The 22,713-nt window shown below is 51.7% G+C and overlaps 6 protein-coding genes across 6 annotated transcripts; 2 read left to right on the top strand and 4 right to left on the bottom strand.

The window, feature by feature from the left end:
- Nucleotides 1-162: 162 nt before the first annotated feature.
- On the bottom strand, nucleotides 163-1,106 carry AMT4-0 (Thioesterase AMT4; the record flags this gene model as incomplete). The annotated part of the gene is made up of 4 exons (XM_036642771.1): nucleotides 163-228; nucleotides 282-718; nucleotides 791-906; nucleotides 961-1,106. 4 exons carry the CDS (start codon nucleotides 1,104-1,106, stop codon nucleotides 163-165), a joined length of 765 nt encoding a protein of 254 aa, XP_036492541.1.
- A 1,156-nt stretch (nucleotides 1,107-2,262) lies between these two features.
- alt5-0 (Highly reducing polyketide synthase alt5) lies at nucleotides 2,263-10,384 on the top strand (the record flags this gene model as incomplete). The annotated part of the gene is made up of 8 exons (XM_036642770.1): nucleotides 2,263-2,442; nucleotides 2,513-2,657; nucleotides 2,726-2,997; nucleotides 3,066-3,729; nucleotides 3,797-4,333; nucleotides 4,388-9,093; nucleotides 9,162-9,482; nucleotides 9,542-10,384. The coding sequence occupies 8 exons, from the start codon at nucleotides 2,263-2,265 to the stop codon at nucleotides 10,382-10,384; spliced, it is 7,668 nt and encodes a 2,555-aa protein (XP_036492540.1).
- A 187-nt stretch (nucleotides 10,385-10,571) lies between these two features.
- On the bottom strand, nucleotides 10,572-11,357 carry citA-0 (Esterase citA; the record flags this gene model as incomplete). The annotated part of the gene is made up of 1 exon (XM_036642769.1): nucleotides 10,572-11,357. The coding sequence occupies one exon, from the start codon at nucleotides 11,355-11,357 to the stop codon at nucleotides 10,572-10,574; it is 786 nt and encodes a 261-aa protein (XP_036492539.1).
- A 656-nt stretch (nucleotides 11,358-12,013) lies between these two features.
- Nucleotides 12,014-13,132, bottom strand: gloE-0 (2-oxoglutarate-dependent dioxygenase gloE; the record flags this gene model as incomplete). Its single annotated transcript, XM_036642768.1, has 1 exon — nucleotides 12,014-13,132. The coding sequence occupies one exon, from the start codon at nucleotides 13,130-13,132 to the stop codon at nucleotides 12,014-12,016; it is 1,119 nt and encodes a 372-aa protein (XP_036491936.1).
- Nucleotides 13,133-13,613: 481 nt separating this feature from the next.
- Nucleotides 13,614-15,518, bottom strand: UGT76D1 (UDP-glycosyltransferase 76D1; the record flags this gene model as incomplete). Its single annotated transcript, XM_036642767.1, has 7 exons — nucleotides 13,614-13,832; nucleotides 13,889-14,255; nucleotides 14,335-14,581; nucleotides 14,644-14,758; nucleotides 14,838-15,186; nucleotides 15,244-15,307; nucleotides 15,383-15,518. 7 exons carry the CDS (start codon nucleotides 15,516-15,518, stop codon nucleotides 13,614-13,616), a joined length of 1,497 nt encoding a protein of 498 aa, XP_036491634.1.
- Nucleotides 15,519-18,519: 3,001 nt separating this feature from the next.
- fer6-0 (Multidrug resistance protein fer6) lies at nucleotides 18,520-22,709 on the top strand (the record flags this gene model as incomplete). The annotated part of the gene is made up of 3 exons (XM_036642766.1): nucleotides 18,520-18,756; nucleotides 18,808-21,084; nucleotides 21,141-22,709. 3 exons carry the CDS (start codon nucleotides 18,520-18,522, stop codon nucleotides 22,707-22,709), a joined length of 4,083 nt encoding a protein of 1,360 aa, XP_036491940.1.
- Nucleotides 22,710-22,713: the final 4 nt, after the last annotated feature.

Here is a 22,713-nt window from a genome sequence, read left to right as displayed (position 1 = left end):
TCCCGGATGCCGGATGAAAGTCAGTCAACCCGCTCACACCTTTCCCCACATGTTCTCCAGAAATTCGGCCTCCGAACTTCGAAGGGGTCCAAACTCTATTTTTCGGTGGTTTTCAAACTCAATTCATCTCACCCCGGCGGCCCCGCCATCCAGCACGTCTGATTAAGCCCCAGCCTCAGATTCGAAAAACCGGAGAGCAAGCTTCGTCGTCGCCGTCAGGGAATAGATCTAGAACGTTAGTCAAAGCCTGTCCCAAGTGGCGTCATTCAGAACCAACTCACATGTTCTTGCTCAAAAAGAGTCAAATGTGACCCCTCAATTTCGAACATCCTAGTGATCAGGTCGTCCGGGTAATCCTCCCAGCCAAGAAAACGCTGGTCTCTCAATGAATTGAACCGCAATGCATGTGGATTCTCGGAGACTTCTTTGCCTTTCGCTCGGAGAAGTACGACTGCCGGTAAAGCCGCCGGCGGCTGCCAGGTTGGCGGTTTCCAAGCATTCATCATGGCTCCACTTTGCACTATGGAATTCGTTACCTTCTCCCGAACTGCTGGGCTCCGGATGGCAGAGAGGCCTGGCCACGCGCTTCCGTCGTCTTCGGCCTGGGCCAGGGAGGGGTAGATCACTTCCATGAGAAGCACACCTTGAACCTGCAGCGTGGCGTGGTTTCTCAACTCGTACGCAAGTTGAAACGCTATCAAGCCGCCAAATGACCATCCTATTGAGTTGGTTAGGGCTGGTTTTGGACCATGTGGAATACCGAACCGCGGTATGTTCTAGATTAACTCACCTCCTAGAACAACTTTGCCCCGCGGAGTTGTCTTCTCAATGAGCGAGACATAGTGCTTCGCCATTTCCACCACGCCGCCACCCCATGGCTGCGACGATGCGAAATGCGGATCCTGACTGCAACCAATATCAGTATCCCAATAACGATTTTCAATTCCTTTTCGTCCTTACATGCCATAGACATCACAGTCCAAATTGCCCAGCTTGGTATAATTGGCTATTGTTCCACTTCCATCGTGGATCAAGTACAGGGCAACGTTGTCGGGCGAACTTGATTTAATTCGTCGTTTCTGAAGGGTCAAAGGATTGGACGCCATGGTTGCTTGGTTGAATAGAGCCTAAAAGGTAGTTCAAGCCTGTTTACAGAACCTAGGTTCGTCAAAATACGTGTCTTATATCCACCTTTCTCATCCCGTGCACTCGTCCCGGTCCCACAAGTCTTCAACCCCGACTGTCATTGTGTCTCAACACATCCACTAGGCACTTGCATGTTACTTTATAGATTAATGGAGACAGCTTTCATTCGAAGTCTCGCGAATTACTGCAGTAACCCGCATGTGCAAGCCTTGGTGGGTCTTCCCAATTCGAAAGTCGACTGGATTTACCGAGAACGAGGACACCACTTAAGAAACCCGATTAGGATACGGAAGCCGGGAGGTAAACTTTAATAGGCTTACACCCGTCATTTATCTGATGGGCAAAATACCGAACACCTGGGTTCGGTGATTTTACTTCCTGTCCACATCAAGCCACACCCGGCTCAGTCGGATTGCTACTCTACTTAGTAGTGAAAGTCAGTCTGGAGAACGCATGTTATTCGTCTCTATACCATAGTAGAGTCTTTACGGATCTGTCCCGCGGTAGCTGAGTCAAGAGATGGATACGACTTCCTCTTTTGCCTGAAACCCTAGTTGTCAAGCCTCTGCTGCCGGGAAGCTCTTGGAAGGATGTCTTCGATTGAATTATGATCCCTGCAGTTTAATATTTGCTGCGGTTGCATCTGTTCCCCGTCAAAGCTGTGGTCGGCGACCGCGTGGCGTTTTGTTGATCAGGACCCTGGAGAGAAAGGGATGTGTCACCTCACCCGAGAAGACTTAATTTAGAACCCCTCGCATCGTCTCGGAGATCCTAGCAATTTGCTGTAAATGTACCCCCGTAGCTTTGAGTTCATCGTGGTGATTTGGTAACGCGGGCAAATGTCACTGAGCCTTTACACCCTGGTTAACGTCCGGGAGTGCTTGTTGACATTCGACTTGGACGGGTTGAAGCCGGTCCGATTTCTTAATGGCAACAACACTGCAGTGATCTCCAGTTGTTCATCCAGTTTTACCGCCAGCCGCAGGTCACTCTTCACCATCGAACTCTCCGCTCTGACGACTGTCGTGGCCGTCATCATCGCTGTCATTCCATTGTGGTTTCCAGCACACTCCCACAACCACACAATCTCGGCTGCTCCTCAGATAACTGCCCATCATGGTTCTCCAGGAGCCCATCGCCGTTATCGGCTTTGATCTTATGTTTCCTGGCGATGCTAGTACACCTGCAGGCTTCGCAGAACTTCTCGCCAAGGGACGATCCGCCCATGGCGAAGTTCCAAAGGATCGTTATGATGTAGACTCGTTTTACCATCCGGATGCTTCTCGGGCAGGATCAGTAAGTAATTCCTTGACTCAGACGCTCGGAATTTTCTTCTGCACAGAGATGTCAGTTAACATCATATCAGATGAGTGTGCGAACAGGCCATTTCCTGAAAGAAGACGTATCGAGATTTGACGCACCGTTCTTCTCGTTTACGGCTACGGAAGCAGATTGTCTAGATCCTCAGCAGCGGATGTTGTTGGAAGGAACCTATCGAGCTCTTGAAAATGGTAAGTTGCGCGAACATCAGGCGACTTTTCTTTCGTCTTAGATCGTTACTGACTTGAAGGATAACTAGCTGGCATCTCTTTACAGGGTGTCAGTGGAACCGACACCTCGGTGTTTTCTGGTGCATTCACCCATGAATACAGAAGCATTCTGTTGAAAGATCTTGAGAGGGAACATCTCAAGTATGCTCCACTGGGACTAAATGCCCCAATGCTTGCAAACAGAATCAGTTGGTTCTACAACCTCAAGGCCCAGAGTCTTACAGTTGAGACCGCATGCTCGAGCAGTCTTGTAGCCTGTCACCTGGCGGCACAGAGCTTGGACAACAAGGAGTCTTCCATGGTGAGTTATTGGAACTAAATCCAATTCAAGTGAATGCACGCTGCAAGAAGCTCTAACACACTTGCAAGGCGATTGTAACGGGTTGCAATCTCATTCACAACCCCGACATGACCAATCACCTATGCAATCTCGGCGTTCTCTCACCAGACGGAAAGTCTTACAGCTTTGATGAGAAGGCGAATGGCTACGCCCGCGGTGAGGGTATCGCCGTTGTCATTCTTAAGAGAGTATCCGATGCCATCAGAGACGGTAACACTATTCGCGGGATCATCAGAAATATTGGGTGCAACCAGGATGGCAAAAGTCCCGGCGTCACGATGCCAACTGCAGAAGCGCAGTCGAGCCTCATGAACCGTCTGTACACCGAAGCCGGTCTCGATCCAGGCGCGACCAGGTACTTCGAGGCACACGCCACGGGTACTGCTGTTGGAGACCCTATCGAGATGAGTGCTATTAACTCAGTCTTCTCCAAGCGCCTTTCTGCTGGAAATCCGATGTATGTCGGTTCCGTCAAGACGAACGTGGGCCATCTTGAGGGCGCTGCAGGCCTTGCTGGCTTGCTGAAGTCCGTTTACATCCTCGAGAGTGGCATCATTCCCAAGAACCTGTGGTTTGAAAAGTGGAACCCCCAAGTACAGCTGGATGAGAGCTTATTCTTAGTTCCCACGACTGCCGTACCCTGGCCAGACAACACACCCCGAAGAATCTCTCTGAACAGCTTTGGTATAGGAGGTGAGTCATTGTTTATTGCTGACAATGAGCGATTCACCTGGGATCAGCGACTAATATCAGGTTGCAGGAACAAATGCGCATGTCATTCTTGAAGACGCCCGGTCATATCTTGAAAGCCGCGGACTGATAGCGCAACATTCCACTTCACGTCGCTCACTTCTCTGTGAGACGGAGGAGACTGAACCAGCAACTTCAAGAAACCAGTCTCAAATAAGACCACAGCTCTACGTCTTGTCAGCATTTGATCAAGCTGGAGTGAAGAGAGTTGCAAACTCCTATGTGCGTCATTTGGAAGCTCGATCGTCAACTTCTGATGAGGCTTACCTCGATGATCTAAGCTACACGCTGGCAGCCAAGCGAAGCAACTTCCACTGGAGGGCAGCTGTGGTTGCGAATGATAGCGAAAGTCTCTGTGAGCGCTTGAGAGAGCTTGAGAACCCGACTCGATCGAACACCAAAATCGAGATTGGACTTGTTTTCACTGGACAAGGCGCACAATGGCTCGGTATGGGACGCGAGCTTCTGAGATACGCGGTGTTCAGGGAAAGTATTGAGGCTGCCAATGCGTATCTCCAGACCTTAGGGTGCTCTTGGTCACTGACAGGTAACATATTAAAAGCTTCTCCTTCACAAATTCATTTGACTAACATCACTGCAGATGTGCTGTCCATGAACACGGAGAAGTTGAACATTGAGACTCCTGCTTTAAGCCACCCGACGGTGACCGCTCTGCAGGTTGCTCTCGTCGACCTTCTCCACAGCTGGTCAGTAGCACCGCATGCCGTCATCGGCCACTCTTCTGGCGAGATCGCAGCAGCTTATGCATCTTCGGTCATCTCGAGAGAGAGTGCGTGGAAGATTGCTTACCACCGTGGGCGTCTATCTTCTACAATTAGTACGGGGGCCATGATTGCAGTTAGCCTTGGAAGAGAGGAAGCCAAGACTTATGTCGAGAAAGTCAACCAACAAGACAGCGAAGGTCACGTCACGATTGCTTGCATAAACAGCCCAAAGAGCGTCACGATTAGCGGCAGTGCCAAAGCAATTGATTTTCTCTCGTCCCTCTTGGACTCGGATGGAATCTTCGGCCGAAAGTTGAGGGTCGTCAATGCCTACCATTCTTCTCACATGGACCCCATTGCGGAGGAATACGCCAGGAGCATTGGAACCATTGAGCCAGGGACGGTCCTCAAAGGAGCATCAGTACCGAAGTTCTTTTCTTCATACCTGGGAAGGCAAGCATCAGCTCAAGACCTACTGGATCCGGCATATTGGGTTGGCAACCTACTGTCGCCAGTGGAATTCAGCAATGGCCTGCAAGCCATGATGAGCGACTCGGTAGATGATGCATCAACGTCAAAGAAGGCAGCAATTGGTCTTCTCGTTGAAGTTGGCCCACATTCAGTTCTCCAGTCTCCCATTCGTGATATCCTACAAATCACATCTGGGGTCAAGGACGTCACTTACACGTCTATGCTCATCAGAAATCGCCCAGCAGACGGCACAGCTCTCGAAGCGGCAGGTTATCTGTTCTGCCGAGGGTATCAACTCGACATGTCTGCTGTGATTTCCAGCACGACTGGAAACACTGCGCTGAAAATGCTTGTCGACCTCCCCGCATACCCGTTCGACCATTCAACAGTTTACTGGAACGAAAGTCGACTGAGCAAGAACTATCGGTTCCGCAAGCATCCACGCCATGATCTCCTGGGTTCACCAGTTTCAGATTGGAATCCCTCAAATGCCATATGGGGACATTTCATTCGAGCCAAAGAGAACCCATGGGTCAAAGACCACGTCATCACGGGCAGCACTCTTTATCCAGCTGCCGGAATGCTGGTAATGGCCATTGAAGCTTGTAAGCAATTGGTTGACCCTGCTCTTAAGCTAGCTGGTTTCCGATTAAAAGACGTCTCATTCCATACTGCCCTCGATGTCCCGGAAGATGCGGAGGGAATCGAAACCCGATTCCATCTTCGCCCTCTCTGGGAGGGAACATCAAGTCAGTCGGCGACATGGAGTGAGTTCGAACTTTGGAGCTACCAAAACGACGAATGGCGGAATCATTGCCGCGGCTGGATTCAAGCCGACATCGACTCAAGCCATACCATTGTGGACGGTGGTCTGGAGCAGGTGAAGTTCGAGGAGACTTGCGCAAAGGTCGTGGAAGATTCCGACAAGACCTGCCTTGACCCTCTCACTCATGACCAAGTCTACGAGGCTTTTGATCTGGCCGGCCTGAACTATGGCCCTTCTTTCCGGAACCTGTCAGATGTCAGTGTTGGGCCGTCTACGCTGGCAGCAATGACTCTCACATCGCCAGATCTGGTACCTATAATGCCGTACGGTTTTACTCACCCCCACGTGATCCATCCCACAAGCCTCGACAGTGCCATATCGGGCGCTTTTATCGCATTGCATCGGGGTGGCGCGGAGGGCGACATGCAAGCCGCTGTGCCAACATCGATCAAAGAGATGTGGATTGCTTCAAGTCAGAATGAAACCACTCCACTGCAATCAATGCGTTTCTCTGCTGGTACCATAGACAAAGGGGCTAGAAAGTTTGAGGCGGAGTTGATCGGAGTTGATCCCCAATCCCGAAAGCCTCTTCTTACGGTCAAGGGGTTGGTATGCACTTCCATCGCCCACGGCGAAACGACCTCATCCGATACCAACACATGCTACAACGTTGACTGGAGACCAGATGCGACCCTTTTGAAGCAAGAAAATGCTTTGCGAGGGCTCAATATCTCGGATTCGCTACTAGATCCCAACGAGTCTGTCATCTGTTCCGACACACATGCTCTCGTTTATGCATACCTGAAGCGTTATTTGAAGTCTCATAGTGCTGAAAGCGTTGACTCGACGAAGTCTCATTATTCGAAGTACCTGACTTGGGCTCAACGCTTCATTTCGAACCGTGAGGAGCATGCACTCAACCGCGAGGAGCTCGATTACTCCAACGAGGCTATCGCCGCTCTGGAGGCTAAACTGGACAACTCAAGTGCTGGAGGACGATTGACCGTTGGCGTTGGACGGGTACTGCCCGACATTCTTTCCGGTGAACGGGATCCTCTTCAAGTCCTTTTCACTGATCAGCTTGCCGAGAACATTTATCACCGACCCTACAGCTCTGCCATCATCGGAAACTATATGCGCACACTGGCACACAAGAACCCGCACATGCAAATCCTTGAGGTTGGAGCTGGAACGGGAGCAACAACCGGCCCGGTTCTTGAAGCACTCACTCGAGACGGGAAGCCGCTTTTTGGGAGATATGATTTCACGGATCTTTCACCTGCCTTCCTTGCCAAAGCTGAGCAGAACTTCCAGAGCACTGCACACAAGATGGGATTCGCCACACTTAACATCGAGCAAGATCCCCTGGCTCAGGACTTTGAGCAAGAGCAGTACGACGTCATCATTGCTTCCAACGTCATTCACGCCACCAGAAGCATCCATGAGACGTTGCGCAACATACGCCTTCTTCTGAAGCCCGGTGGAAAATTCATACTATTTGAGGTCACCAACCTGGATACGTATGGCAACTTCTCGTTCGGATTGCTTCCGGGCTGGTGGCTGAGTACGGAAGAGTATCGAAAAGATGGCCCACTCCTGACAGTTGAAGGCTGGGACTCGCATCTCAAAGACAGCGGCTTCGGTGGTATCGACCTCTGTTTCGATGACGGTCTCGCGCCCGCAGAGTTCAATGTCATGATTGGCACTGCCAGGCCTGCAGAGACTCAGAAGTCTGAAGACGACTCAGTTAGCATCATTTTTGACGATCGATGTGCTTTACAACAGAGTCTGGCGAGCCAACTTCGAACTGCTCTGTCATCTGGCGGTTCAAATGTTCCCGTTGAAATAGTCAAGTTGGTGGATTTGAGCACAGCCAATCTCGAGCGAAAGACATGCATCTTCCTCCCAGAGCTCTTTGAGTCTGTTCTTGCTAAACCCAACGAAAAGGCTTTCAGCGGGATCAAAAACATGTGCGGATCGGCTCGTGCTATCTTGTGGGTTGTTCAAGGAGGAGGTGTTGCCCCAACCAACCCCACGGCCGATATGGTACTCGGGTTTGCGCGAACCATGAGAATGGAGAATGCAGCTCGATTCCTCACCTTGAGCCTTTCCAGCCTGCCTCCCTTGGAGGACTGCCGGCATGCCGCCGACACGATTCTGCAGTTCGTCAATGAGAAGCTTCTCGCTTCTGACACTTCCCCTCTTGTCGACAATGCTTTCAGCGAACACGATGGACTCATCATGATTCCCCGACTCGTCACTGGTTCCGGTTTGTTCGGTGGCAATGGCTCTAAGGCACTTTCTGGTCGCAACGCCGAGCCAGAGCCAACCGTCTTTGGAGCCAGTCCTGAACGGGCATTGATGTTGGAAGTCGCAACTCCTGGACTTCTTGACTCAATGCGCTTCGTTGACGATGATATCTACGGCCGTCCTCTGGGTGAAGGCGAAGTTGAGTTCCGTATCATGGCTGCTGGTCAAAACTTCCGGCATCTTCTGCATGCCCTGGGTCAACTCCCAAACAGCGCCAACGGTGCCGAAGCCGCCGGTATTGTCACTCGGACGGGTCCAAACACCCCCTTCACTGTTGGTGATCGTGTTTTCGGCTGCCATCAGAGACTTTTCGGTACCTTTGCTCGAGGTCCTCACCACTGCTTGGCCCCGATCCCGTCTCAGCTATCCTTCTGCGAAGCTGCGGCTATCCCGATCGTCTTCATGACGGCGTACATGGCCCTCTACGACTACGCGCGCATTCAAAGGGGGGAGACAGTGCTTATTCACTCGGCCGCTGGAGGTCTCGGCCAAGCATGTATTCAGCTGGCGCAGCTCGCGGGCGCCGAGGTCTTTGCAACTGTCGGCTCCCTCGATAAACGAGATCTTCTTGTCAAGACCTACGATATACCGGCCGATCACATCTTCTCCAGTCGTGACCTGAGCTTCGCCCGCGGTATCATGCGGATGACTGGCGGAAAGGGAGTTGATGTTGCAGTGAACTCACTATCGGGGGCCGCGTTACGTGCCACTTGGGAGTGTCTGACATCGTTCGGCCGTTTCGCCGAGTGCGGCAAAAAGGATGTCCTGGCTGCAGCAACGCTTCCGATGCACCAGTTCCTCAGAAACGTCAGCTTCCGTTTGATCGATCTTGAGATGCTGGTCATGGAGAAGAAGGAGCAAGCTGGGCGCTTGATGAGAGATGTGATGCAGCTCGTGGCTGAAGGTTCTATCAAGAGCATCCAGCCACTTCATGTCTTCCCTTACTCCCAAGTCCAGGAGTCTTACAAGTTCATGCAGTCTGGAAAGCATTTTGGAAAGATTGTCCTCGAATCACGACCTGACGATGTGGTGATGGTAAGCAAATTCCTTCTCTTCGACCTATTCATCACCCCGTCAAGGCATTTTAAGCTGACTTCAACCAGGCCACACCGTCACAGAAAGCATCATGGACATTCAGTTCAGATGCTACCTACGTAATATCCGGCGGATTGGGAGGTATTGGGCGCGGGATCGCTAGGTGGATGACCAAGCGCGGAGCTCGAAACTTGGTTCTTCTTTCGCGAACGGGTCCTACGCGAAAGTCAGCTCAAGCGCTGATGGTTGAGCTGAAGTCAAAGGGAGTCACGGTTTCCTGTCCAGCAGCGGACGTTGCAGACGCAGCAGCGCTAAGAAAGGCGCTTGATGATGTCTCAGCAGAAATGCCCCCAATCAAGGGTTGCATCCAGGCTGCCATGGTGCTCAAGGTACGGTTATCCTAGATCTTGCTTCTTCTTTCCAGACCCAATTCTTACTCTTGGACTAGGCTACCCTATTCGCAAATATGTCAGTAAAGGACTACATGACTTGCGTTGATCCAAAGCTGCAAGGCTCGTTGAACTTGCAAGAGATGCTGCCCTCAACCATGGACTTCTTCGTCCTTCTTTCATCTTTTGCGGGTCTCATCGGTGAACCGGGCGAAGCCAATTATGCTGCTGGTAATACTTACCAAGACTCTCTGGCTCGCCATCTAGTTTCTAAGGGCCAGAAGGCTGTTGCGATCGACCTTGGCATGATGGGTTCAATTGGCTACGTTGCTGAAAGTCTTGACAGAGCAGCGCAGCTGGAGCATATTGGTCTCGACGCCATGAGACCCCATGAGCTATACAACATCCTCGACGAAGTCTGTGATCCTAGCCTTCCTCTACCCTCTACCCTGGAGTCCCAAGCGGTCTTCGGTGTTCCTAAGTTCCAGGATCCTCGATCGCTGAATGGCAGGACACCTCTATGGAAGCGAGACCCCATTTTCATTCACCTTCGACCGTCAGATGACAACTCCGAGCAAGTTAATGGCGATCTTGGGGATGAGACCCTGAGCTGCCGGCGTCTCCTCAGCTCTGCCGAATCGCCTGAGGCAGCAGTCGAGGTCGTCATACAGGGGCTTGCTCAAAAGATCTGGAACATACTCAAGGCGGATGTACAAGTCGATCTATCTGCTCCACTGCATTCGTATGGCGTTGATTCTCTTGTTGCGATTGAGCTACGGTCATGGATTGTCAACGAGATGGGTGCGGAGATGACCATCTTTGAGCTGATGGGCAGTGGCGGGCTGGATGTTCTGGCGCCTCTGGTTGTTAAGAGAAGTGCTTTCGTGTCGGTGAGGGGTTGATCAATCCAGCTGCTTTTTTGGATGCTTTTGATCGTCAGGAGTTCTTATATGAAGTACAACTTTGTGAATATTGATTATATCCGTTGTTTAAATGAATCGCAGCATGCCTTCCACAACTTCGGAAATCCGCCTTCAATCACCTCGATCACCTGTCCCCAAATATGATGTATGATGTTTAAATTTGTATTTAAGATACCACGTCTAAAATTGCTATTGTAATCTTCTGCACGAAGTCCGACTTTACTGGCACACGATGGTCGCCCTCCCACTCAAGCACAGATGCCGACTTATCAGAGCAGTAACCACTCAGAAGTTTCCTCCCCAAGGGCAAGCCAGGATCGAGCAGTCCGTGAACGTGTATTGTCGGTATTTTCAACAGCCTCTTCGCCTTGTCTTCTTCAAACTTGAACCCTTCAGAAAATAGACCAAGAATCTGGTCAGCGTTTTGCATGCCCTCCCCCTCCCCTTCTTCACTTAGAGCTACTAGCGGTGCAATGCCGTGTAGTAGCAGAGCAAATTTCCACCCCTTATAGCATCTCTTTGACTCGTTCGGGTGCGGCGTCTCAGTCGGGTGAGCTCGTAGCTGTTGTTCGAAGAGCAAGCTTGCGCATAGCTTCGCGCCTTGGCTAAATCCGAGAAGGCCAACCCAAGGGCCTGTAGCACCCTTCCCATCATCGTGCTCCATTGCCTCATGTAAACTGTTCTCAATGGCTGCAATCACCCCTTCCTTGTCCGTCGCAATGTTTTCCGCACCAGCCCACGGAAGCCATGTTCGAAACGGCCCGCAGTCCTTGTAAAGCGGGAGCACGTTGGGACCAGCATCGCTAATGAACGGTGCGTTCGTGAAGACAAAGCGGAAATGTGGTCCAAGTTGTCTAATGAGAGACCGAGCTTGAGATTTGAAGACGAAAGAATTGGTTCCGCCTCCATGAAGGCAAAGAATTCGAGGTAGGTGCAGACTTGAGTCGATCATAGCGACATGGGGAAGGGGACTGGGAGTGCTGATTGTGAGCAATGGAAGAGCGTTTGCATTCTCACCACGACTCTTCGGAATTGACTTTTGGCTCCAAGAGCGCGAGCTTGCCCAATTAGGTATGAGTAGGCGACTGAACAAGCTGGGTCTTTTGCGAGTTCCTCGTCCTTACCTCCACGCTATGGAAAGTTACACTTGTGGGTAGATGAGATAAATAGAAGTGGTGTGGTATTATCCGTGGAGACCGGACCTGAGCCCGGACATTGATGCTTTCGGCTCTTCCAGGGTCCCCTGACCTCAGACAGAACCGGAGGTTTTTGAAATGTCACCGGCGCATGGTTGAGGGTTTACCACATGCAAGGACCCGCAGACAACTGCCGCCGGATTCAAGGAATCTGCCTGCTCCTCGCAAATCACCGATCACACGCTTCGTCATCCCAAGGGGATCATGGTCCGTAGGGCTATGTGGTGGTAAGGAGGCGCAATGAGATGAACCCTTCGCTGTGCTATGCCCCGAGGTGTGGTAGATCATTCTTTGGCAGCGAGCACTGATTCAATCAGGCACCTTGTGTGATGGAGGTAGGGAGGGTAATGCACAAAGACAATAGCTTCAGAATGATGGCCTCCGGCTTTTTGCTCGTCTACATGCTCAACGACTACGCAACCACTGCTTTGTTCTTCTCTTGGAATATTTTCACCAAGTCTTTGCCGTATTTCGCTCTCCCAAAGTCCAAAACATGTTGACCAAATGTCTTCTCCGGTTCTTTTTCACCTTCCCATTGGGGAATCCCAGCTGCCTCGAGCACCTTCAACACCGTGTCGTCCTCTGGCCTCACGAAGTATGCCACACTATAACGTACAAAATCTCCTTGTTCTCCGGGAGCCGGAAGGACGCGATGTTTTCCTGAATTTAGGACGCCGTTGCTGAACTTGGTCATCGCATCGCCCAGGTTGACTATTGCGTAACCAGGAACGGGTTCGACATAAGTCCAGCGCCCCTTTTGTGACAGGCGCGAAGCGCTCCAGAACTTGCTGCCGTCTGGGTGTTCTGGCTCCCACATTTGAAGGCCTCCGAGCCAGTTGAATAAAATGGTGATGCTGCCAAGATCCGTGTGTGAAGTCGTAGCGATCTGGCTTTCGGGGTCTCGCGTCTTGTCTAGAGGTGGACTTCGTGTCAGTCGCAACTGAGATCCAGACTGCTGGTCGATTCGATGTCGGTTCTGGACTTCCTCTTCAACAAGTCCGAGTTTGGTTCCAACCAGCGTCAGTAGAAACACGCCGGTTTCGTGGGCTTTCGTGACGAACGGCTTCAGTATCTCCCTATTTTCCACGATCGTGGACGGATTCTGGTTCGGGCTGGGCGCATCGTTGACGACGAAATCTTTCGCTATGCTCATAAACTCAACTGTATCTGGCGTTCCTTGTGCGTCGGTCTTCTGTGCCCCAGCGCTTTTGTAGCCATAGATGCTGCCATTGTAAGCCTGGTGATGCTTTCTCTTCTCGTCTAGTGGAAGCTGAAATGTTTCCTCGGCTAGTCGTGCCATCTGTAGAGCGCCCTTTTGAAGAGCTTCGCCTTCTGGGTGGTCACGAACGTTGAGATAGAAGAATCCATGCTTCTGACACGCGACAAAGAGCCTGTTCGCCTCTTCATCGTCCTTTTCTAGCAGCTTTCGCAGGGAAATCTTCTCGATGGGAGCTGTGGGTAGGTCTGTCGGGAATGGCGGGTAGCTTTCGGGGCTGAAGCGAACATTGTTACTGGCGTTTGAGCTGGCCATCTTTGCAAACTAAATAACTGAAAACTCGGCTGAGCGCGATTGAGGGTTGCTGTTTAGCGGTTGCAGTTGACGTCCGCGAAAAGCTTTAGCTTTGAGATAAGATCGCTCTGCACCGTCCACGTGTGCCACGCGACAATGCCCCTGAACGCAGAGCTTCCCATGCTCATACGATCTCTGATCCAGGATTGACGCCGGGTAGCACTTTGATGAACACAGTGGATGATTTAAAGTTGGTGAAACCTCCGACTAAACCAAATGAATAGCCCTTGCATCTTTACTTACTGTGTACACTGTGCAGCAACATGGCAGTCTTTTTTGGCCTGCAAGAAATGACTCAATAACTGAATGGACTTTAGTTCACCATTGCGTTGACCAACCTATTTCTCGGTGTCGAATTAGTTACAATGATGAGATAGGGTAGACATATCTCTGGAGTCTTCAAGCACTAATTAAAGTTGCCGCAACCAAAGATTCTCTTAGCTCAGGTCGTAGCTAGTTTGGAGACAATCTCCTTGGCTATGGTGTCCCTCTCAATCTTCAATTCCTCAGCCAGAGTCTGAGCGTTTGCTCTCCTCTCACTTCCTTCTTTACCCCTCATTTTCTTAAGAATATCTCTGAACTCTTCTCCAACGCTCTGGGGAGTTCCAACAATGTCGGACCCTCCTCTTCTGGGTTTGCCTTTAGCACTGCCAGTACGGATCTTTGGAACGTCAGTTTTCAACTTAAAGCTTTTGTCTCACAGTCCAGAATACGTACCTGCATCACTTCAAACGCGACCGGGTTCTGCCTCGTGGAAACAACCGCCGTGTTGATGGCGTTGTCTCCCGGAGCAAGAGGCCAGCCAATGAGCGGGATACCCTGAACGAGGCTTTCCACTGTTGAGTTGAATCCCCCATGTGCAAACAACCACCCAATAGAGGGATGTTGAAGAAGTGATTGTTGGTCCACCCATCTGTCACACACATAGCCGACACCACTGTCATTGATTCGGCTGATTTCTGATGGAGCAATGGCTTTTCCTGCGAACATTCCCCCAAGAACCAGGACAAAGGGGTACTTGGCCTCGATGAGAGCTGATACCAAGGCCTGGAAATTTGCTTTGTTGGTGGGAAATACGAGAGACCTGTGGCAAGCGCCAAAAGTCAGCATGGGTTTCTACCGTTGTATGATCCCGAGCATTGTGGAAGGAAGTTGAAGCTTACCCGAATGAGATCAAAACAACTTCTCTCTTTCTGTGACTGTCGAGAAAAGCACGCAGAGTCTCGTCCTTCACCACCAACTCGTTCTTAGACCAACCCCTGGGTGCAACCTGAACACCGACGGGGTATACAGTCGTGTAAGTCTGGCAGGCAGCAATGGTCTCGCCCTCTAAAGCCATGGACGAGGCACATACCACGCCATCAGTTGCTTTTGCCAGACTAACAGTCTCTCTGAGCATCGATGATACGCCTGCAATAATGAGTTAATCAGGATGACCGCGAAGCAAAGTAGGTCCGAGGTAGGGAGCTTACCTGCTTGCAGCGGAACCTCGCCGAATTCACGCTCATAGTCATACATATCCTGAATTCCAGGAATTGAGATAACCGTACCGTTAAACTCATCAAACCCATTCTTCGCTATGCACACCTAGCCAGCGATGATTAGTACGTGCCATACTTGGACAAGTCCGCAGGCGCAGCAGCTTGTGAGAAAGTATTTCTCCTACCTTGTCGATGATCTCACTACGCTCTCTGCCTTTTCGCAATGTCTCATCGGAGACATACTTATCGACAATGTCTTCCCAGTCGCTAAATCCACCTTTACCTGACGGCGCAAGGAACGAATACAGGCGTGCGGCACTACCGGCCCAATACATGTATGCCTTGCAGTCAGGTCCGACGATGTTTCTGACTTGTGGTAGAGTATGGAGTGATCCATTCTGGTCCAGCATGAGAGCCGTAGGCTTTGGCCAGGCTTGTGCACCATCACAGGCTTCTTGCAGGGTCTCTATCCAGCATTTGGATAGTTGAGCAATGCCCTCTGCAATGGTGTTCTTCCCCACATTTTTGGAGATGCTATGTTGGAAGGTCAGCCCGGACGTTTTTGAGAAGCTAAGAAGATTGAATGCTTACTCAGGGTCACCGAAGGTCAAGAGACGGAATCGATCCTTTGGGAACTCGGGGAATCTACGGGTGTCTACCTCAGGTGCTCATGTTTAGAAAAACTCCCATGTTGCCTGAGTTTCAAAGGCACTTTGGAAACTTTGCATACCAACGAGGCTATGCGTCACATAAGTAACGACCAAAGCTGGGTTTTCCTCAAGCATCTTGATAATCAGGGCGTTGGCACTGGTGATGTGACCCCATACGGGGAACACATACCATGCATGGTGCTGTTCGTATACCATTATGGGAGTTGGTTGAATTCGATCCGAGCAGGACTTGATGGCTGATGATGGTGAAGGAACTCGTCGAAGTACGTGTGTGGTGCCTAGCCCCTGCGCTGGGTAAATTCTAGGATCGTTGGCGATGCCTGCTGCCACACATCGCAAAGTCAACTGCGCTTTGAAATGGCGTGTTTCTGACCAATTATTCATCAAATTGATTCCCTTTGCAATGCTGTCGCCCATATCGAAAGTACCTTGCCGCTCCTGGTTGGCAACCGACACTGTGAAAACTTCCGAAATCTCCGATGCACCATCAAAACCTCCGAAATAATTGTGGTTCCGTCGAGCGCACGCGTTTTCCATGTTTTCCATTTCTCTCACAAACCCACTTGGCTCTCAATATACTTTTCAGGGCTTCAGGTATCCTAAGATGGCCCTCAGCCTGATCGACGAATTCGATGTCGAGGCTAGCGAACAGGTGGGCTATGGGATGATAGTCCCATCCTAGGTTTGAGGCGAGTCAATACCAAATCCGGGAAGTTTGCTTAGGTTTGGCATCCCAGCATTCAGACGAATATTTTGTGCAGCGAAAGACTCTTAATGAGCCTTCTCCAAGGATCATTGCTCGTGAAGGAATGCGTGTTGAAGAATAAGCTTCGAGGCGATAAGACGGCAGTCGGACATACACACGGACAAGTCGGAAGCAATCGAGGTTCAGGTCAGGGAATGAATGCCAAGAGACCTTACCTTTCTACATCGACTCATGTTCTCTATGGGCGTGCCGCCGGCGATCCGGGATAAGATGGAATGAGACGGGACAGCATAAGTCCGTAGGAGGGGTACCTAGCGCATGCAATGATCCCATCAGCAACTCTGCAAACGGCCCGGTCTTTAGTAATTGCGCATAGAGGTCATTTTTGGTGAGAAAGGCACATCATCTGTGTCCACTCACCGAAATCAACCCGCAAGCTCGTGGGTACGGAACCTGAGGTGACATTTCTATCCATTCCCAGACCGTCACGAAGAATGATGGAGGTGAAGCCGCTACGAGGTGTTGGTGAGATTCCATAAGCCACCGGTGGATTGACCTCATTTTAACCACAGTCGCAGGAAACTTGGAGAAGTTCCTTATCCATCAACATCTCGTCAAGTTCTACAACAACGTCCAAGTTGCTTGCATATACAACCTCTGCAACACGACACCTGCACTCGTTAACAACGACATTAGGGGGTTGATTTTCACCGCCTTAGGAAAGACGGTAGAGCGGCACCCTATTCTTGGCATTGCCTTGACAGATGAAGATAGCCCTCAGCCGTCGTTCAAACGACTCGATCAAATTGATCTTCGAGAGATCGTCCACTTCGTCGAGGCAGATCCTGCTGACCTCTCGGCCGTCGACGCCAGGATTCAAGATGAACATCAAAAGCCATTTAACAGGACTCAAGACCTTCCTTTATGGCGCTGCGAAGTGATCAAGTCGTCTGCTTCGAAAGATACTACCACTTTTGCCCTCTCCTTCTCATTCCACCATGTCGTTGGTGACGGGCTGTCGGGGGCAGCATTCCACCGCACGTTCCGTAACGCGCTGAATGACCTCATAGAGTCAGGGGAAACAAGCCCCAGCGCTTTCTCTAAACCTGAGATTATTCAGGTGCCAAAACTTGATTTGGTCCCTCACTTGGAGGAGAGCATGGACCTTCCCCTCACTGCCCTCTTCATGTTGACCAAGGCATTCAAGACATATTTGTATTCGTCTACAGATACTCTGGAATGGTCGGGGCCTCCTATTGAAGATGCACTCCCTCCGGTGAGCAACACTCAAACTTTCTACTTGCCACAAAGCGTGGTAAAAGACTTGCGGAACGGCTGTAGGAAACATCAAGCGACCATCACCGCCCTCGTTACAGTCCTTGTGGCACGAATTCTTGGTGTCTTATACCCAACTCATTCGCGCTTCATCGCCTCAGTACCATTTTCACTAAGGAAGTTCTCGAAGCATTCACCGGACGACATGGGTTGCTTTACAGCGATCGCGGAGCCTTGCTTTTCTGCCGACAAAAGCTTGCCGTGGGGTTATATCTCATGCCGGTCAAGTACCGCACATGCGGCAGAGACTGCCTCGGCAGATGACAACAAGATCTGGAAGGCCGCCAGCGAGTGCAAAGATTTCATTCACAAAAGGAGCTCCTCGTCGGAGAACCTTTCGGTTGGTCTGACCAAGTTCGTAAGCGACTACCGGCAGCACTTCTTGGGCATGTTGGGAGGAAGGAGACGGCACGCCTTCAATGTGACGAACATCGGCGTTGTGGACGGTGGGATATCATCAGTGGCCGGCCTAGAGGAGCATAAAGCAACATTTGATCGCGTCGTTTTTTCAGCGGGAGCCTCAACGAGTGGCTCGCCTTATACAGTTTGTCTTGCTTCTGCTAAAGACGGCTACATGTCTGTTACTTTGAACTGGGAGAAAGGGGTCGTAGAGGACTCGACTGCAGGCGAGCTTTCAGTATCCTTGGAAAAGGAGCTGAACAGATTGGCCGAGGCCGAGAGAGATGTGTAGAATAAGTTTTCACGACCATAAGCTTCATCCGTTGATATCAGTTTGCTCGCTTTCGCTTGATAATATCTCACGGAACTCTGCCTGTCTGAATAACTCGATCTATCGGCGATTCGACCGTTATACGATGTCCTCGGTAGAAGGCATCGAAGATTCGAACTTGTGAATGGCGGTGCCGTCGGCACCACGACTCAGGTTAACACGCGCTTCCAGGGATGAAAAGTCGCCTGATGCCGGTTTTGTTACGTGCTCTTGACAGCCACGCAAAGCTTGAAATATGGGCTATCCCGGTCTACTTTTCAGCTAACAGGGGCATTTTCACTTAGACAGGTCCGACCTCCGCTTTCCCCGGTCCGGTAAGGAGGTACTCACTTCCCGCTGTGGGAATCCTAATACCGCTTTTTTTCAACGCCGTCTACCAATCTAAGGGTCGACTTCAACCCAGCCCACAGCAAGGAAGCAGCAACATGAAGCCAATCACAGATGTTGAGATGTCCGCTGCTGCTTCGGAGAGCAACCAGTCCAACAACGACGAAGTGGAACCGGTAACCCCTAGAGAGCCCGGCCAATGGCGGAGACGTTTGAATTCGTTGAAGTCCCGCGTGGTACCGCAGATACCCGGCCAACGAGAACAGCCATCACGAGAAGGGTCTGCGGGCCTACTGAGCAAGATAGTACTCAGCTGGCTAACGCCTCTTATTCACGTAAGCCTGACACCAAACAAAATAGACCGTGTGAGTAACACGATAATACAGCTTGGCTACCAACGGCCTTTGGAAATAAACGATATTTGGTTGGTGAACCCTGACCGAGCTGTGCCGGGCCTGGAAGAGAGGTTTGAGAACGAGTTCAACCGGCGCGTGGCGAATGGAGCTCCACGTCCTCTACTCAGTGCACTCTTCACCACATTCAAGCGCAAATTCCTTCTAAGCGGTATTCTACAACTTGTCGCTACCATAGCTCAGGCAATAACCCCATTCTTCCTGAGGTACATCATCGCATTTGCTACAGATGCTTTCAACGCTCAACGAGACGGGAGCCAAGGCCCCTCCGTTGGTTATGGCGTCGGATTGGTCATTGTCATGACGGCTTTACAAGGCATCATGGGAGTCTGCACCAACCACTTCCTTTATGCCGGACTCTCAGTCGGCGGGGAGGCTCGCGCCATCCTCATGTCGAGGATCTTTGCGAAGTCACTCCGGCTGTCGGGTCGGGCCAAAGCCGGAGGCTCAAATTCCGAAGCCACCACAGGCACAGAAGGAGAAGATGAGAAGAAGAAGCCACAAGAAGACGAGGGATGGAGCAACGGACGAATCATCAACTTGGTCTCGACCGACGCATCCCGGATCGACCAGGCGTCCAGCTTCTTCCATCTCGCCTGGTCAGCGCCGCTGTCCATCATCATCACGATTGTTCTCTTGCTGATCAATCTTGGGTACTCCGCGTTGCCTGGGCTTGGAGTCTTATTCGTCTCCGCGCCCCTGTTCGGCATGGCGACCAAAGTCCTCTTTGCGAGACGCGGCGTCATCAACAAGCTCACGGACAGGCGCGTCAGCATTATCTCGGAAGCCTTGCAGTCCATCCGGTTCATCAAGCTCTTCGGGTGGGAGCTGAGCTTCCTACAACGGGTGGAGAAGGTGCGCAAAGACGAGGTGAAGGCGATCCAGGCTCTCTTGGCTCTTCGCGACGGTGCTCAGTCGATTGGGATGGTGATACCGGTCTTCGCGTCCATGTTGGCTTTCATCACGTACTCGACGACTGGGAACCACCCGCTGACGCCAGCCCCGATATTTTCTTCCCTGGCACTATTCAACCAGATGCGTTTCCCCTTGAGCATCTTTCCCGTGGCTGTCGGCCAAGTCATTGATGCACTTGCCTCAGGGATGAGAGTCCAAGAGTTCCTTCTGGCCGAGGAGGCAAGCGAAGACGCAATCCACGATCACGACAATGATAACGCCATTGTCGTCAGTGAAGCAACATTCACCTGGGAACAAACGCGATCCCGGCAGTCAAGTGACGGCTCAGTCATAGATGAGAAGCGTGTCGAAGGTCCCAACACATCAATGAGCCAAGACACCTTCCAAATACCCGAGCTCAACTTCACCGTCGGCCGCTCAGAGTTGGTCGCCGTCATCGGCAACGTGGGCTCAGGCAAAAGCTCTCTCTTGGCTGCCCTCGCAGGTGAGATGCGTAAGACGACGGGCACAGTCGTGTTCGGAGCTACGAGAGCGTTTTGCCCACAGAATGCCTGGATACAGAACGCCACCGTCAGAGAAAACATCATCTTCGGCAGGGACTTCGATCGCGGTCTGTACGATAGAGTCACACAAGCTTGCGCGCTGCTCTCGGATTTCAAAATGCTTCCGAACGGTGACGAGACTGAGATCGGTGAACGAGGAATCACGGTTTCAGGGGGTCAAAAGCAGCGCATCAACATCGCTCGCGCTATTTACTTCAACGCAGACATCATCCTCATGGACGATCCTTTATCTGCTGTTGACGCCGAAGTCGGCCGTCATGTCATGGAAGAGGCTATTTGCGGGCTACTCGCCAACAAGTGCCGCATTCTAGCGACGCATTCTTTGCATGTGCTGCATAAATGCGACAGAATCATCTGGCTGGACGGAGGGAGAGTAAAGGCCGACGGGACTTATCACGACTTGATGGACCACAATGGCGAGTTCGCTGAGCTCATGACCCTTGCCGCTACCACCGATGATAAGTCAAATAACACCGATGACGAAGACCCTCCTGCTCGGAATGCGGACAAAGAGCTCCACGTGCAGACGCTGGAGAGGACGGCAACTTCCAAGTCCACTGCTTCTCAGATTGCTCTGATGCAAGCTGAGGAGCGCGCCGTAGAGGCCGTTTCCTGGGATGTTTATGTCGGATATCTCAGGGCAGCAGGCTCTCTCATGATCGCTCCTCTGGTCATCTTCTTGCTCACTGTCGCGCAAGTTGCGTATATCGCCACAGGACTATGGCTTTCATGGTGGACAGCCGGCCAATTCCCTCTCACTCTGAGCGGCTGGGTAAGTTTCCCACACCGCTCCTGATGTTTTGCTGTATGACTGACACACTTTTGCAGCTAGGCATATACGCAGGGCTCGGATTCGCCCAAGCAATATCCATCTTCGCCTTCTTCGTATGCGTCTCCATCTTCGGAACCAAGGCAAGCCGGCACATGTTCCAGATGGCAATGAGCCGAGTGCTGCGAGCGCCAATGGCCTTCTTCGACACCACCCCTCTGGGAAGGATCACCAACCGCTTCTCCAAAGATGTCGACGTGATGGATAATAAACTGACCGACTCTCTCCGGATGTACCTCATGACCATCGGGAACATCATCGCCGTCTTCGCACTGATAATTGCATACTTTCACATCTTCGTAGCTGCCCTAGTACCCCTGGTCCTCATTTACCTGTTCGCCACTTCATATTACAACTATTCAGCTCGAGAAATCAAGCGACACGAGGCTATCCAACGATCCAACGTGTTAGCTAAAGTCAGCGAGGCCATCTACGGGCATTCGACGATTCGCGCATACGGCGTGCAGGGTCACTTTGTCAATACAATCCGGCGGGCCATTGACGATTTCGACGGGGCGTACTTCCTGACCTTTGCTAATCAATGCTGGCTGGGTCTGCGGCTCGATGCGATCGGTCTGATCTTGATCTTCGTCATCGGTCTTCTCATCGTGACGTCTCGCTTCAGCGTTCATCCTAGCATCGGCGGTCTCGTTCTATCGTATATGCTTTCGATTATCAACATCTGCAGCTTCGCAGTGCGGCAAATGGCAGAGGTGCAGAACGACATGAACAGCACGGAGAGAGTGTACTATTACGGACACCGTCTTAAGGAAGAACCCCCGGCGCATCTCGGGCAGTTGCCAGCTGACTGGCCACATGCCGGAGGAATAGTCTTCGATAATGTCCAACTTCGTTACCGCCCGAGACTACCACTGGTTCTGAAGGGGGTCAGCATGCAGGTGAAAGGGGGTGAAAGAGTCGGCATCATCGGGCGCACGGGGTCCGGAAAATCGACCATTATTCAAGCGCTGTTCCGGATCGTCAACCTGGCAAGCGGCTCAATTTCGATAGACGGCGTCGACATCAGCCAGATCGGCCTCGCGGATCTTCGGGCTCAGCTCGCCATCATCCCGCAGGACCCGACCCTGTTCCAGGGCACCGTCAGATCCAACCTAGACCCGTTCGACGAACACAGTGACCTGGACCTGTGGTCGGCGCTGCGAAAGTCGGGCCTGGTGGACGAGACGGGCGCAAACGACATCACCCTCGACAGCCCCGTCGACGAGGAAGGCCTCAACTTTTCCCTGGGCCAGCGGCAGCTCATGGCTTTGGCCCGGGCGCTGGTGAAGGACTCCAAGATCATCGTGTGCGACGAGGCGACGAGCTCGGTGGACTTTGCCACGGACGAGAAGGTGCAGCAAACCCTGGGCAACCTGAAGGGAAAGACCTTCCTCTGCATTGCGCACCGGTTGAGAACGATTATCGGGTATGACAGGATCTGTGTCATGAACCAGGGCCACGTTGCTGAGCTGGACTCTCCCATCAACCTGTACGATCAAGGGGGCATCTTCAGGGACATGTGTGAGAAGAGTGGGATTGGCAGAGGCGACATCCTGAATCGGGGGTAAAGGT

This window comes from Colletotrichum siamense (genome assembly GCF_013390195.1).
Source record: "Colletotrichum siamense strain Cg363 chromosome Unknown KSG_Cg363_contig07, whole genome shotgun sequence".
Classification (NCBI taxonomy): Eukaryota; Fungi; Ascomycota; class Sordariomycetes; order Glomerellales; family Glomerellaceae; genus Colletotrichum; species Colletotrichum siamense.
Note: the sequence above shows the minus strand (reverse complement) of the source record. Positions and strands in the feature narration are given on the sequence as shown.